General features: G+C 38.4%; 1 protein-coding gene across 4 annotated transcripts in view; it reads right to left on the bottom strand.

The window, feature by feature from the left end:
• The window catches only part of ELMO1 (engulfment and cell motility 1), a 584323-nt gene that overhangs the window by 372703 nt on the left and 195604 nt on the right, over window positions 1-16016 (bottom strand). For all 4 annotated transcript variants that reach the window (XM_025378540.1, XM_025378539.1, XM_025378538.1 and 1 more), the window contains 2 exons: window positions 14178-14213; window positions 2907-3006 (listed from right to left, as the gene is read on the bottom strand). In XM_025378540.1, coding sequence (XP_025234325.1) covers window positions 2907-3006; window positions 14178-14213 — 136 coding nt within the window. The remainder of the gene's footprint in view (window positions 1-2906; window positions 3007-14177; window positions 14214-16016) is intronic.

Below are 16016 nucleotides of genomic sequence, written 5' to 3'. Positions count from 1 at the left end.
AAAGTCATGAAGAAAGCCGTGTTTCTGCCTTCCCGAGGTAATACTCTATTGGGAAAGACTGTCAAACGAACAAAAAATGCACCGAAATGTGACAAGTGCTGGAACAGGGGCATTCAGGAGATCCCAGGGGAATAGAGAGCAGAAGAAATCACTTAACTCTAGCAGTAAGGTCATGGAGGAATATGTAAGAGACAGGCTGGTTAAGCGAGGCTCCGGGAACTATGCCTTCTACCACTTGGAAAGCACAGGTGCATGATGATGAGGAGAAGCACTCTGACCATGTGACCAAGGACGCCCACTCACTATGTGACCTCATTCAACCTCGGCAAGCCACTGCATCCCTGCCTCCTAACCAGAAATAACAAGACTATCTGTTCTGTTCTGGAAAGGATTGCTGTGTGGAATCAAAAGAGCTAATGTTGGTGAAAGCACAACATAATTTCAAGGAATTCACATTCAGTACAACATTGTTGTTACATTCTATAGCAAAAGAGGCTCTCATAACAGACAAGCCAGGCACTCTGGAGGTAGAAAAGAAAGCCTGCTGTAAATTCAAAATGTTAAAATGTTTGTTAAGTATTAAAAAATCAATGATACTTCCACATCTTCAGATTTGGAACTGCTTCTCTAGAACTGATCTTAGAGAGGCAAAATAGTGCAATTTATTTTCTCCTCTCATAATCTAATGCTTACGTTCCCTGCTACCACCAAAGGTGGCAGGAAGGTACTTCATAACACATCGGGATTTCTTTGGCTTCTTTAGCTATTAGGTTAGTGCAAAGGTAATTGCGGCTTTTGCATTACTCTTAATGGCAATTCTAACAGTTCCTTTCCTTTATAGCAATTCATACCACTGACAAATACAGGCAAAAAGGGGCCTCTTCCTTTTCTGTGCATTTTCTACAGGGTTCCTTTTGCTCATCCCCTTTGGCTTTATGGATTTACATAACGAAAGAGAGTTGATTCTGAGATGTGTCAACAAGGCCCTGGGTTTCCATCAGCTCTGGTCTTAAATGAACATAAAACATAGTGTAGGCATGACATCTGTGGGCCCTCTGATCCTACCCCCCTCATTCAACAGATTAGGGCCATCCCATGCCCTTTGATTCAAGGCAGCATCTCCCCTAAGATAATGATTAATTTCCAAAAAAAAAAGCAGCACATTTACAGTGGGGAGATCCAACAGATGTCACCTAACCATGTAATCCAGGGTAACATCACCAGTCAGAGGACAGTGACATCATGTGCCCATGAAAGGACGCACTGAGAAGGATGCACCATAACTTCTGTAGCATTCTTGCCAAAAATGCATAACCCTCTTTAATTGAACCATGAGGGAAATATCAGACAAACCCAAATTGAGGAACTTTCTACAAAATAACTGACTGGTACCTTTCAAAAATGTCAAAGCCACAAATGACAAACAAAGAAGCTGAGGGACCGTCACAGACTCGGGGAAACTAAAGAGGCATGACAACCCAATTCAATGTGGGATCTTGGATCAGATCCTTAACCAGAGAAAGGCATTCATAGAAAAACAGGTGAAATCAAATGCCAGCATTGCACTACAGCTTATTTATTAATTTTGACAACCGTACTGTCATTATGCAAAATGTTAACTTTAGGGGAGGCTGGATGAAGGGCTTATAGGAACATTCCGTACTAATTTTTTTTTTCTTTTTGAGACAGGGTCTCACTCTGTCACCCAGACTGGAGTGCGGTGGTACAATGTTGGCTCACTGCAACCTCTGCCTCCCAGGCTCAAGTGATTCTCCTACCTCAGCCTCCTGAGTAGCTGGGATTACAGTGCCACCATGCCTGGCTAATTTTTGTAGTTTTCATAGAAACGAGGTTTCACCATGTTGGCCAGGCTGGTCTTGAACTCCTGACCTCAAATGATCCACCTGTGTTGGCCTCCCAAAGTCCAATTTATTGCAACTTTTCTTTAAGTCTACCATTAGTTTAAAATAAAAGGCTTAAAAACTTCAAGTGACTCTTACCGGATTTTGCTCTGATTTTCTGGCTTGCACAGATTCACTGAAATTCTCTTGCTAGTAACTGATACTTATGAAATAAAGTTATGAATTCCAAACATCTCTTTATTACTAATACAACAGTAGGGAGGAGATATGCCAATGAATTTATAAACCATTTTGCAAATACAAAGAAAGGAAAAAATAAATCAATAAATGATAATTGTCCATGATTTAATCTACATTTGAGAGTAACAAGATCAAGACTGTTTATTTTTAGTCAGAAGAATGGAAACAGAGTTGCAAATGTGCTATACTTCAATTGCAAGGAGTGGTGGGGCTCTTCTGCACCCTCTCCCTGCACCAGGTCCATCTTCATTTGCTTCTTCCAAAAGGAAGAATTGGTAGAACTGGGTGATGTCTGAGATATTCATTGCACCATGATTACAAGTAAACAGACTCATTCTGCTTAAGACACATGGATTCAGGTAGCCCTCCTTTTCATACATCCTTGCTTCAAACCTAGGTGTGCAGATCATTGGTATACTTTGCCCCTTTCCTTTTCCCTGGACAGCAGGCTGGGGATAAAAGGCTCAAGAAGGACAATAGTAGGAACTCTGTTTAGGACTTGAAACCAACAGAGTCACACACGGGGAATCAACAGACACTTGTGCAGTTATTAACAGTGTGACACACTGATTTGGCCTGAGCTATTGCTGTGTACATGCTATCCCTTATATTCTCTTACAATCATTTTTATATAGAATTTGGGTTTCCTGACACCCACATACATAATATTATTTAAAAAATCATACCCATTTTCATATATAAAAGAACTAAACGAAAGACATTTATGAAATATCCTCACAGCAGAGAAAAATAGCTATGAAAGAAGACAGCAAGGAAAGCCTAAAGAGGCAGAGTCCGCCTTACCTTCTTAATGAATGCCACCGAAAATGTATCCCAGGACACTATGCCATGGTCCATCAGCTCAACGAAGGCCGTCAGGGTGAAGGACAGCATGTCTCCAAAGCTGAAAAAGACAGGGAGGCACAAGAGTCAAGAACCCCAAAGGTGAGCAAAGACACTGAAGCAAGAAAGTTCTGGGGAAGTGAATACAGGCAGAATTTTAAAAGATCAAGAGATAAACAGCAGGACCACAGGTGACTTTCTCACTAACATGGGTGACAAGAAGGGGCAGGATGGCCTTGCTGAGGTCAACCAGGGCTTCAGCATCCAACAGACCTGGGCTCACACCAACTCTTCCTCTGGTGAGCTATGTTGTTCTGGGCAATTCACTGACCCTGTCTGAGCCTCTATTTCTTCAGCTGAAAAACTGGGTGGTGATATCTATTTAGCCACAGAGCTACTTACTTAATAAAGCATGTAGTATATAGATACTTGGTAAATGATGACTTAAAGAAAAGCTTCTTGGCTAATGAAATTTGGAGTCGCTTAGGGAGGGCAATGTGCTTCCTTTATTACCCAAACACATCAAAAGAGAAAATTAAAAATACTTCTATTAAGAGAATTAGTACTTTTTTTTTTTAAAGTGGTCTATACATTCCTGTGTGGACACACAGACACAAACATATATGCAAGTAAACATACTCATTTTGATGTTGGCCAGCATTTCGTCTTTAGTTAATAACTTTTCTGGCATATCAATGGAGATAATCACTCCACATAATGGGTTTGCTGACAAAGACTTGCTGAGATTCAGCAGGCCATAAGGTGGGTCTAATATGTGATTTGAAAATCCAAACAGAGATTAGGCTCAGACAAATGCAGTTCCACCTAGGACTCTTATTAGACAATACCCTGGTTTCTAGAGCTTTCAAAACAACACTTTAGTAGAGACTTAGATGCACAGAATCTTTTACAGATATTCACCTTTATTGTAAATTATCATCTTCATAAATATTAACACCTTTATGATAAATACTCTTTCTTTGAGTACAATGAATTATGCCAATCAAGATCTGCACAATGTATTACACAACAGCACTGACTCCTAGGCTCAATTTTCTAAAAAATAAAGTTGGTTATATAGATTTTTCATTTGTAGGCTCATGCATACCATTATCGATACCCTACAAAGTCTCCTAACATATTTAGAGTGAACCTTCCCACTTATTTCCAACTAGTAGCATAGAAAACAGGTAACATTTCTTTCGAAACAGCTTCTCAATTTCCCTTCTTTCTACTGTTCTATTCGGCCCAGCCTCAAAAACAACCTTTGAAATTCTGCACCACCACAGAAGACGTCATGCTAAACGGAACCTATAAAAGGGGAAGTGGTTCTCAGGGAAAGACAAAGATCCAAAGCTGCCGGAGACCAGGGAAAACAGAGGGGATGCAACCAGCTAAACGAAAACGGCTAAGCAGGTAGTTTCTGGAGTCAGACAACAGGGGTTCTCCCTCCAGCCCTAAGTAGGCAAGTTATGCACCATCCCATGCTTCTGTTTCCTTATTTATTAAAAATGGGGATGATGATGGCAGTGGTAGTCACACCTAGCTCACAGATTTTTGGAGAAATGAAAACAAGCAAACATGCTTAAAGGCCTCCAAATGCTGTGCAGTGAATAGTAAGTAGCGTGTGAGTGTTACTACATTCTCACTATGCAAAAGTGAAATTTTTAAAAGGTAAATGAAGCACAAGATTTTCAAATATTTCACCTTGTGTTAAGGATTCTCTGTTCTTAGAACTAGAAAATGAAAGCAAAAACAGCAATGCAAGGAAAGCCAAACCATTCAGACCAGATGGAAAAGCAGCTAATACCTCTGGCTTTTCAGAGCTGCACGGGGCAACCTCGATCTTACAGGTGCCCCCTAGGTGGCATCAAAGGATCATGCCTCAAAAAGAAATTCCAAACCAGACAACACAAACTTATTTGAAGAACAGAACAGAACATTACAAAGACAGGTGGAATACTGAGCTGAAGAGAGTAGTGAGAAAGGTTAAATAAAAATTCCAGAATGACTCTTTCTACAGACAATGGGTCACATGAAAATCCAAATATCCGACTGCAAAAGGAAAAAAAAAAAAAAAAAACACACAGAAAAGAAAGTAAAAAGATTGCCTCAGGAAAATAAGAGCCAGGAAATAAAAGCAATTAGTAAGATTTATTAACAGACTGGGTAGGCATTAGTATTACTGTGAAAACATTATTACATAGTAACATATAGCATTAGCAGTAAGCAATATTAGCTCATTTATTTTATTTACTTAAAAAGAAGAAAAACAAGAACCAAATGATAACTAATAGTGGACATCTGGTCACACCTAGCATACTAAAAGACCTCAAATGTTAAAAAAAAAAAAAAAAAAAAATCCCCTATACACGCCACGGGAGGACAGCATTCACAGCATCTCTACAAGGCAAAAAACCTGCCTCAGTGACATCAACAGCAGCACAGGCAATGGAACAGGCAGTGGCAGAGAAACACACACACTATTGAATCAAAGTCTTGGCCTGGTGCCGTGGCTCATGCCTGTAATCCCAGCACTCTGGGAGGCTGAGGCAGGCGGATCACCTGAGGTCAGGAGTTCGAGAGCAGCCTGGCCAACATGGTGAAACCCTGTCTCCGCTAAAAATACAAAAATTAGCCGGTCATGGTGGCAGGCACCTGTAGTCCCAGCTACTCTTCTTGGAAGGCTGAACCCAGGAGGCGGAGGCTGCAGTGAGCCAAGATTATGCCATTGCACTCCAGCCTGGGCGACAGAGTGACTGTGTCTCGAAGAAAAAAGAACACTAACAACAACAACAAAAAACCTCTTCTCTGCACCCCCATTAGCTAGATAGCACTCAGATAAGATGAGGAAACTAGATGACATTAGTCTTTAGTAGATCCTTTAAAAGCAAAAGATAAAGTATATTTATGTCCTCTAATATATGAAAGCAACATGACTCTGCTCCCTAGCTACCTGCTCAACAGAACCCTAATCCAAATGATCTTAGTAACATCTGGTACAGTCAATTGTTCCAAAAATACACTCCAGAGCTGTCTACAGACTCCTCAGACAGAACAGACTGCAAGGACTTTGGGGAAAAAAGGCAGAAGAGAAGGAAAAAGGGTAAGGGAAAAAAGGCTGAAGAGAAGGAAAAAGGGTATCATTTGGTTTCCACATCCGCACGCTTGTTTGGGAGTCAAGATTTCAATCTCTATGGCTGTTAAGAAGGTGGAGCACCATTTCTGAGACTGCAAATAGAGCTATCTGTGCTTCTTAAGTATCCATTAGTAGGAATGATTGGTAAGTGAGAGTAAAGCTTTTTCACAGCATACACCAGTCAAGGTACTCAGAGGAAGGTCTCCTGGTCTATCTAATGACATGACAGATAGGGAGAGACAGATAGGAATATATAATAGGACCTATTTTACATATTACTAGTATCTAATATTTATGTAAAATACACATAGGTATATAATATATACATATTGCATAATATTCTGTATTACATACATATTCTGTATATAACATATATAATTCATTAGGACTGGTTGCTGGGTGACATAGTAAGTTCCCATACGAAATAACTTTTTCCAAATTCAACTTCAAACTCTCAGTCGCAAAGAAATGATGGCCATGCTAAAATTTTATTACATTCCAAATCAAGGGATTCAATCACCTCTTTCAAGTGAGGTGGCTATAAAAGCTCTTACTGAACCTTGACATAGGTGTTTATTTCCACTCCTAGAGGAGTAATTCAGGCTCCAAACAGGGAAAGCAGAGGGCAAGTTCTGCCTCTGAAATCAGTGCTGGGTACAGAGAGTCAAGGCTAAAAGAATTACAGATAAAAAGCAATCACATGGCATATCCGGGAACATTTTTATTTGTTTGGATTATTTGTATTTTGTAAGTGTTAGGCTAAAGATTGTGCAGTACTGACAGCCACAAATTAAGTCAACTGCAAATTTTACATGCTGGTGGAAAGCCACTGTCACAGCCAACACACCATGTGTGCTGGAATGATTCAAATAAATGTTTCTCATCAACTTAGTAGACACCATCTTCATTCCAACAAAATTCAGCCAATCTCAGAACAAGCATGTAAATTTCTGCTACTAATTTTATAAAAGAATAGTGCTTCCAAATGTTTCCATAGAGTGGTAAGCCCAATAGAATTTTTTTTATTTTTATTTATTTAGTTTTTTTGAGACACAGTCTTACTCTTTTGCCCAGGCTGGATTGCAATAGTGCGATCTCAGCTCTTTGCAACCTCCACCTCCCAGATTGAAGCGATTCTCCTGCCTCAGCCTCCCAAGTAGCTGGGATTACAGGTGCACACCACCACGCCCAGCTAATTTTTGTATTTTTAGTAGAGATGGAGTTTCGCCATGTTGTCCAGGCTAGTCTCAAACTCCTAACCTCAAGTGATCTACCCGCCTCAGCCTCCCAAAGTGCTGGGATTATAGGCGTGGGCCACCAAGCCCGGCCCCAATATAGAATTTGAAAAAAGATGAAAATAAGGGTCACTTTTAAAGCTATAACAAATTGTACTCAATAGATCATTAATTGTCGAGGTTAATGGCCATAGTTCTGCCCTGCCCTCTGAGGTTTTCCATCTGTTTTCCTCCTTGAGGAAGTAAAATGTATACACATTTAAAGGTATGGATTTATAAGTCATCCTTTAGAAAGCATGACTTACCTTCAGAAAGCATGACTTTATGTCAGCAAACATTCTTCTAGCTCCTTTGTTAAAAATTTCAGTGCAGGTTGATTATGGACTCTATTCTACTACATTGATCTGTTTACCCCCTTATACCAGTATCAGACCATCTTGACAGCTAACCTTATAGTAAGTATTGAAATCAGTCAACGACACTCTTCAACTTTATTGTTGATCATTTTGGCTATTCTAGGTCCCATGCATTACCATTGGTTTTTAGGATTGACTTGTAATTCTTTTTAAAAATAACTGATATAGCACTGAAGCTATAGTTTGAAGATGATATGCTTTGGCTCTGTGTCCCTGCCAAAGGATGTCAGAAAAGAACTGCCATCTAATAATATTGTATCTTCCAACCCATGAAATCTATCCCTCCACTTGTTTAGATCTTCTTTATTTTCTCTCATTTATTTTTAGCAAATAAATAGATATTGTATGACTATCGATAAATTTATCCCTAAAAATAACTTAAGATCTATTTCCACAAATAAATCATGATTTTGACACTTTATAAGTGAAAATTTTAAAATGTCATTTTCCAATGGTTGCTGTTAACATATAAAAATACATTCATTTTTATATATTGACATTGTATCCTGAAACCTTGCTAAATTCAATTATATCTAGCAGTTTCTTTGTAGATTCCTAAGAATTTTCTAAATAATCATGTTTTCTATGAATAGAGATGGTTTTACATCTTCCTTTCTTATATTACGCTTTTAAGTTTGTTTATCGACTTATTGCAATAGCTAAGAACTCCTACACAAGGTTGAACAGAACTGCAGAAAACAAACATATTTGCCTTATGTAGGGTAGAAAACATTCAGTCTTTCAACATTAAGTATGATGGGGTTCTTGTAGATGACTTTATCAAGATGAGGAAGTTCCCTCTATTCTTAACTTGCTGAGAATTATTATTAATAGACATTAGATTTTATGAAATGCTCTCTCTCCATTAAGATGATTTTTCTCTTTAGGTTTTCTCCTTTATTTCATAAAACACTGAGCTGCTTGATTGATTTTCAAATGTTAAACTATTTCTGAGATAAGCCCTTATTGGTCACAAGGTATTATCCCTTTAATATATTGCTTGATTATATTTATTAATATGCCTCTGGGGATTTTTGCATCTGGTCTATAATTTTTATTTCCTGTATTGCCTTTGCCAAGTTTCGGTATCAGAGTGATACTGGTATCATAAAATAATGAGTACTGGTCCCTCTCCTCTATTTTCTGAAAGCATGTGTTTAGATTTGGCATTTCTTCTACACTATATAATATAGAATTCGCCAGTGTAACCAGTTATTGTTGTATGAAAGTTTTCGAGAAATGATTTCAATTTTTTTTCCGAGATAGTCTCGCTCTGTCGCCCAGGCTGGAGTGCAGTGGCACAATATTGGCCCACTGCAACCTCTGTCTCCCGGATTCAAGCAATTCTCTGCCTCAGCCTCTCAAGTAGCTGGGATTACAGATGCCTGCCATCACGTATGGGTAATTTTTTTGTATTTTTAGTAGAGACAGGGTTTCACCATCTTGGCCAGGCTGGTCTTGAACCCCTGACCTCATGATCCACCTGCCTCGGCCTCCCAAAGTGCTGGAATTACAGGCATGAGCCACCACGCCTGGCCAATTTCAATTTTTTAATAACTATGGGCGTCCAAATTTTCTATTTCATCATGAGTCAGTTTTGATTTGTCAGTTTTAGTCCTCTGGGAAGCAGATGCTGAGATTGAGCTATGAGAACAGAGATTGAGTGGGAGTTTGGGCAATGCCCGTGGAAGACAAAGCAGGCAGAGAGCAGGATTGGGTATAGAAAGCCTTGGGACCATGAAACAGATCTGACGCCTGGGAAAGGAAGGGGAAGAGGAAGCAAATGCAGATCTGAAAACGTCTTAGCCAACTCAGTGGGATGCTGTAGAACAAACACTGCCTCTTAGAGAAATCCCATAATGGGTAGAAATGACCAGGCTCTGGTATCCCCACCATGTTCAATAACTAAAGACTGCCTTGGGAGAATACTGAAAGCTGCCATGAATCTGGAATGCCATGAATCTGGAATGTGTGATAACTGAAAACTATCAGCTAATTGCACCCTTCTTGGCAAGTTCTTTCCTGAAAGGAAATCAAAGCCATGCATTTCCATGGCTAACACATTTGGTAAATCTGTTTTCCATGGCATTTGTCTATTTCATCCTAAATTTTCTTTCTTTCTTTTTTTTTTTTTAAAGATAGAATCTCGCTCTGTTGCCCAGGCTGAAGTGCAGTGGCATCATCTTGGCTCACTGCAACCTCCGTCTCCCTAGCTCAAGCAATCCCCCCTCAGCCTACCGATAAGCTGGGACTACAGGCACAAGCCATCACACCCAGCTGATTTTTGAATTTTGTTGTAGAGATAGGTTTTTGCCACGTTACCCAGGCTGGTCTTGAACTGCTGGGCTCAAGTGATCCACCTGCCTTGGCCTCCCCAAGTGCTAAAATGTTAAATGTATTAACGTAAAATTATTTGCAATATTCCTTTATTTTATTTTTAATGTCAGTATGATTTGTAGTGATATTCCCTCTTTTATCCCTGGTGTTGATACGGGATTTCTCTTTTTTTTTTCCCCTAATAAATATTTGGCTTTAATTTTCTCTATTATTTGTCTCTTTTCTATTTCATTGATTGGTATTATTATTCTTTTTTTTCTACTTACTTCACATTTTTAAAGCTTCTTAAGTAGAAACTTAGACCACTGATTTTTTTAATAAACCATCTTTCCTTTTCAACATAGATATTTAAAGCTAAAAATTTCCCTCTAAACACAGCTTGAGCTGCATTCACAAATTTGGGTATATTGTATTTTCATTACTGAGTAGTAATGAAATTCATTACTGAATATTTCATAATTTCAACTGGGTTATTCCTTGACTCTTGGATAGTATGAAAGAGTGTTTTCTAATTTCCAAACATCTGAGGCTTTTCGGCTATTTTATTGTTACTGACTTCTAATTTAATTTCCTTGTGATCAAAGAACATAATCTGTGTAATTTTAATCATTTGAAAATTCTTCAGCCTTACTATGGACTATCTTGTGAACATTCCATGTGCATTTGAAAATAATGCATATTCTGCTGTTGTTGAGTCTGATGCTTTATAAATGACAATTAAGGCAAGACCTTTGATAGTGTTGATCAAATCATCTATATCCTTATTATTTTGCCTAGGCTGTTTTCATACCAGTTAGGAAAGACTGGTTTTAAAACCTTCAGCTATGCTAATGGGTTTGCCTCTTTTTCTCTTTAGTAGTCCGTTTTTGCTTCATGTATTTTAAAACCTTATTATACCCATGTGTAATAATTTTAAATGAGCATACACATTTAAAATACAAAGGAGGATTAAATCGTAATGAGGTGACCATTTTTATTACTAGTTACCTTTCTTTAACTCTGATAATATATTGCTTCCAAGTCTTATCTTTCCTGATATTAATAAAACCATTGTTTTGTTATTATTAGCATTTGCATGGTATATGTTTTTCCATCCTTTTATTTTCAACGTACATGTGCCCTTGTCTTTATAGTACATCTCTTATAAACAGCATAGAGCTGGGCCATGCTTTTTAAAAAATTTCATATGACAATCTAAACCTTTTCATTGGGCTGCTTAGTCTATTTACATGTAATGTATTGATATGATTAGATTGAAATCAACCAACTTATTCGTTTTCTATTTGTCTCAACTATATTTTATTCTACTTCTCTTTTCTTGCCTTCTTTTGAATTAATCAAAAAATTTTTTAGGAGTCTGATTTAATTCCTCCTTTGTATTTTGCCCTATGCTTCCTTGCACTGTTTTTAGTTGTGACTCTGTGGATTACAATGTGCACCATTAATATACTAATGTCTACTTAAAGGGAAGATTACACATTAGGAAGCTTGCTGTAGTGTAGTTTCTCTTATACCTCCATCCTTTGTGCTCTCATTGTCACACATATTGCATCTACATATGTCATAAACCCTACCAAACAGTATTATAATTTTTGCTTTCTATAGTTATAGCCTTTTAAAGAAATTTAAAGGAAAGTAAAATTATATTTCGTCTTTTTATGTTACCCACATATTTACTGTTTCTGTTGTTCTTCATATTTTCCTACAGATCTGAATACCTATCTAGTATCATGTCTCACCACTCTGAAGAACTTGCTTCATATATCTCCATCGTTATTTTCTTCTGTAATTATTTCCTCAAATATTTGTCTTCCCCATTCTTTTTCCTCTCCTTTTGGGACTCCAATTAAATGTATTTCAGATCACTTATTATCTCACAGGTCAAGTACTCATTATTCATTTTACCTACTTTTCAGATTGGGTAACTTACACTGATATATCTCCAAGGCCACTGTCTCTTCTTCTGGTATCTTCAACCTCATACAGTAAAATTTTCACTTTACTGTGCTTTTCAACTTTATAACTGACATCTGGTTATTTTTATGGTTTCAATTTCTCTATTAAGACTCCCCATGTGTGCCTTCATTACACTCACACTTTTCTTTAGTTTTTAACATATTTACAAAAGTTTTGTAAAAACCTTCATCTGCTAATTCCAACATCTGGGTCATCTCAGTGTCAGTTTTTACTACCTACATTTTTTCTTAACTGTAGGTCATCTCTTCCTATTTCCTTACATACCTAGTAAATTTTTATCATATACTGGACATTGTGAACAAAACACTGTCAATATTCAGAATTCAGTCTTTTTCCTCTGAAGAGTGATGATTTTTGTTCTAGCAGGAAGTAAAAGTCTAAACTCTGCAGTGAGTGACAGCTGACATCTTTGCTCAAATCTTTTAGTTTCCAGTTGCTGTTTTTACCATTAAAGTGTGCATTCACGCTTCAATGATCAGCAGTGAACTGGGACAGGGTTTATATGTGGATGTGGAGTCTCCCACTCTCTGAGCTTCTCTTCTTTCATAGATTCCCTCTAATTAGCTGCTCTGCAGTCCCAAAGTATATCTTCTTAGTAACTTACTAAGACTGAGGCTTTCTGCCACCCCATGCTGCCTGGATAAGTAGGTGTTCTCAGGGAAAAAGCTTCAAACACAGAAATCCCATCAAAGACCCATCTGGTCTCTCAAGGGTTAACTTCCCTCTACCTTCTGCCTGTTTTGGGTTGCTATCCAGTGCCTTCATATAGCTGGTTTTAGATGTTTTGTTTATCATATTTTGTCCGGATTTCATAACTGCTATCTGTGTTAGTCTGATTGTGCCACTCTGCCATTATCAGAACCAGAGCCTTGACTACTGATTTCTGTCTATGATTAATCAATAAAAATCATGAACTACAAACTGTCCAGCATATCTACACACCAAAAGATTAAAACTACTGGCTAATAAATTTCAAAGAAATTATTTTGGCTTCAGGGCCCCAAATTCCTCCATATTTGCAAATTCTATTAAGTAGATGGGGAGAAAGTAAGTTTGAATCCCAGCTCTTCCAGCTGATTTTAACTTCTGCACCAAGGAAATACCAAGCTTGTATGTTAAATATAAGTGTGGATTTGGAGTAATGAGTGTAAACACTGAGACAATGCCCAGGATAAAGTCTCATAAAAAGTGGCTTCTGCTGCCATTACCATTAAGTGCTTCTACTGTATTAAATATATCAAAATGAAATTTAAGAAGCTTTACCCTAGAAGCTCAATATTGCTTTCTATTTTATTAGAATTTAATAAACAGAAGAGTTCCTGCAACTCATACTTTTCTGTGTGTGAGGGGTAGAAGAAGATGAAAGATTTGAGACCAGCATAATACTATAGTACATTGAAGGTGATGAGGATTTTCTCTGAGAGCTTACAAAATAAGGTTCACCTTTGAGATGCTGGTCAGTGTTCCTTCTCAAACTGACATTATCTGCTTAATGGCTTGGCACCATGAAAATCTGTCCAGCTTACTTCAAAGAGTTTGTTAGACCATATTTGGACTCACCCTGTTTAATGGTTAAGAGAGAAACTTAGAACGGAAAACTCTAAGAAAGGAGTTTCCTATCTTCAGACACAATTATCCAATTCACTTCATAGGTAGATGATTGAGCACTGTCTCAGACTCAAAGTAAATAATTTTCATTGCATCCTTCAATCCTGGATACTTTTTAAAATGTGAATCCTTTCTCTTTCTGAGCCATTGAAGAAAATCAAAGACTTTTGACTTTGAACATCACACAGCCCACAAAAAAGAAAGTTTTGTTTAAAGTAATACATAAAATTAAGCTTAGCATTGCTCCAGAAGGAGGGTAGCAATCTTTCTGTGGTTATAGCATCACTTAGTGGTTATATACATAAAATACTCCTTCTACTCCAAAGCAAAAAAGGGGGGAAAATACATTTTTGAAGAAGCTGTTTATAAAAGAACATCAAACAGAAAACAAAAACAGTAAGAAATCACTTATTCAAAATACTAGATGCATAGTTCTACAATCAGTCACAGGCCAGGGTTCAATTACGCAGGAAAGTAGGAAGGGTTAAATCATCAATATCCATGGATCATATATTCTTACCAAGGCTTCATGATCTTCTGCAATTTCTGGTATCGCCTGCAAAATTTAAAAACAACCATGTGAGGAGCGTACTTAAAAGCAATGATTTTTACATAAAGAACATACCTTGAAGAAAACTCAGGATTAGATTTAGGACAGATTTAACTACCATGAAGTAAAAGAACTTTATCCATTTCAAGACATCATTCAAAGTAACAAACTGGTGTTCTTTAATGATCATAAACAGTCAATCAAAAGATCAGCATTAAACTACTGTCATCAACCAGTTGCATTTGCTTATGAGTAAAGGCATCGAGAACCGTCCATTTAGATCAGAATGGGTCTGTGTTCAATGGAGCGGGGGGTACACACAGGGATAGGAATTGATAAATTTTCAATGAAAAAACATTGAGCCAAAAAGCACTAGACTATAAAGAAATAATTTATTATCTTTCTTTGGTAGAATGTCCACTAATTTTACTTGCTCTGTTCTCCCTCAGGTGGCTTCTTCTGCGGGAAGACATTGCAATCAATCTCTTTGCAATAAGACATTGCACTAGTATTGAACTCCAAAACTGGAACTCTGGGCTGGTGGCTTAGAATAGGCAAATCTGGCTACAAGAAAGGGTAATTATTATTTTTTTTTTTTTTAAACTAGGCTCAAGAATATGAAGAAATAAGTGTTTCTAAACTGCCCAAACCATCTCCCATTCCTCAAGTCTGCCAAATCTCTCTGGCTTTAAGTATGATCTTCCCCCTATACGAAACATCCATCTCCTCTTTGCCCAACTCACTAAGTCCCACCCCCAAACTCATCTCATCCTAGGCTCCTCTGGGAAGTCTCTCTGACTTCTGATTTCTCTTTCTCAGACAGCATAGGTAGTGCCTGCATCTACAGGCCACAGGCCCTGAGGACACATCAGCTATAAGCCTCAGGACATCTCATTGTCCTTCTAGCTGTTTAAGGGCTGGGGCTCTGCACTGTGGCAATAGTGTAATGTGAGGCACATCCCGAGTAGGGACTGACATGGCTGACAAATGATTTTACTCTTCAGAAATGTTCACATTCTCAACCATATAAAATGTACCCACTTCAGAAACTCAAGTCACCAGGTGAAGACTAAATTTAGTCTCTGGTAAAATTTGCGGGAAGAGGATTAAAAATGTATATAAAGAGATCTTTTTCTTCCTTTTCTGCTCCCCCTCCTCTACCTGTCTTTTCTTTTAAAAAATATTTACTATTTCCCACCCTTCCTTCATCAAAAAGGAACTGGGCAGGGTGAAAGGGTGAAAGGGGGAGAAGGGGAAGCAGCCCGAGCAGAAGTTGGCAGCACGCAAGGGCCAGAGGCTACTCTCCACTAAAAGGAACTGGGGCTCCTTGGGGAAGTGGCTCATGTTAGGGGGTGGGGCAAGGAGATCTAGATAATTCTGGAACATCTTGTTAAGCCAGAAAGTAAAGAAATGCTCAAAACATAATGAAATACAGGTCAAAAGGACACAGAAGTCACCTTAGAAAAGCTCCCACAGGCCAAATCAGGGAAACGTTGAGCATCAAAATCAATAATAATAGGCCGGGCGCGGTGGCTCAAGCCTGTAATCCCAGCACTTTGGGAGGCCGAGACGGGTGGATCACGAGGTCAGCAGATCGAGACCATCCTGGCTAACACGGTGAAACCCCGTCTGTACTAAAAAATACAAAAAAACTAGCCGGGCAAGGTGGCGGGCGCCTGTAGTCCCAGCTACTCGGGAGGCTGAGGCAGGAGAATGGCGTAAACCCGGGAGGCGGAGCTTGCAGTGAGCTGAGATCCGGCCACTGCATTCCAGCCTGGGCGACAGAGCGAGACTCTGTCTCAAAAAAAA

This window comes from Theropithecus gelada, chromosome 3 (genome assembly GCF_003255815.1).
Source record: "Theropithecus gelada isolate Dixy chromosome 3, Tgel_1.0, whole genome shotgun sequence".
NCBI classification, from domain to species: Eukaryota; Metazoa; Chordata; class Mammalia; order Primates; family Cercopithecidae; genus Theropithecus; species Theropithecus gelada.
This window is presented reverse-complemented; position numbering and strand designations above follow the sequence as displayed.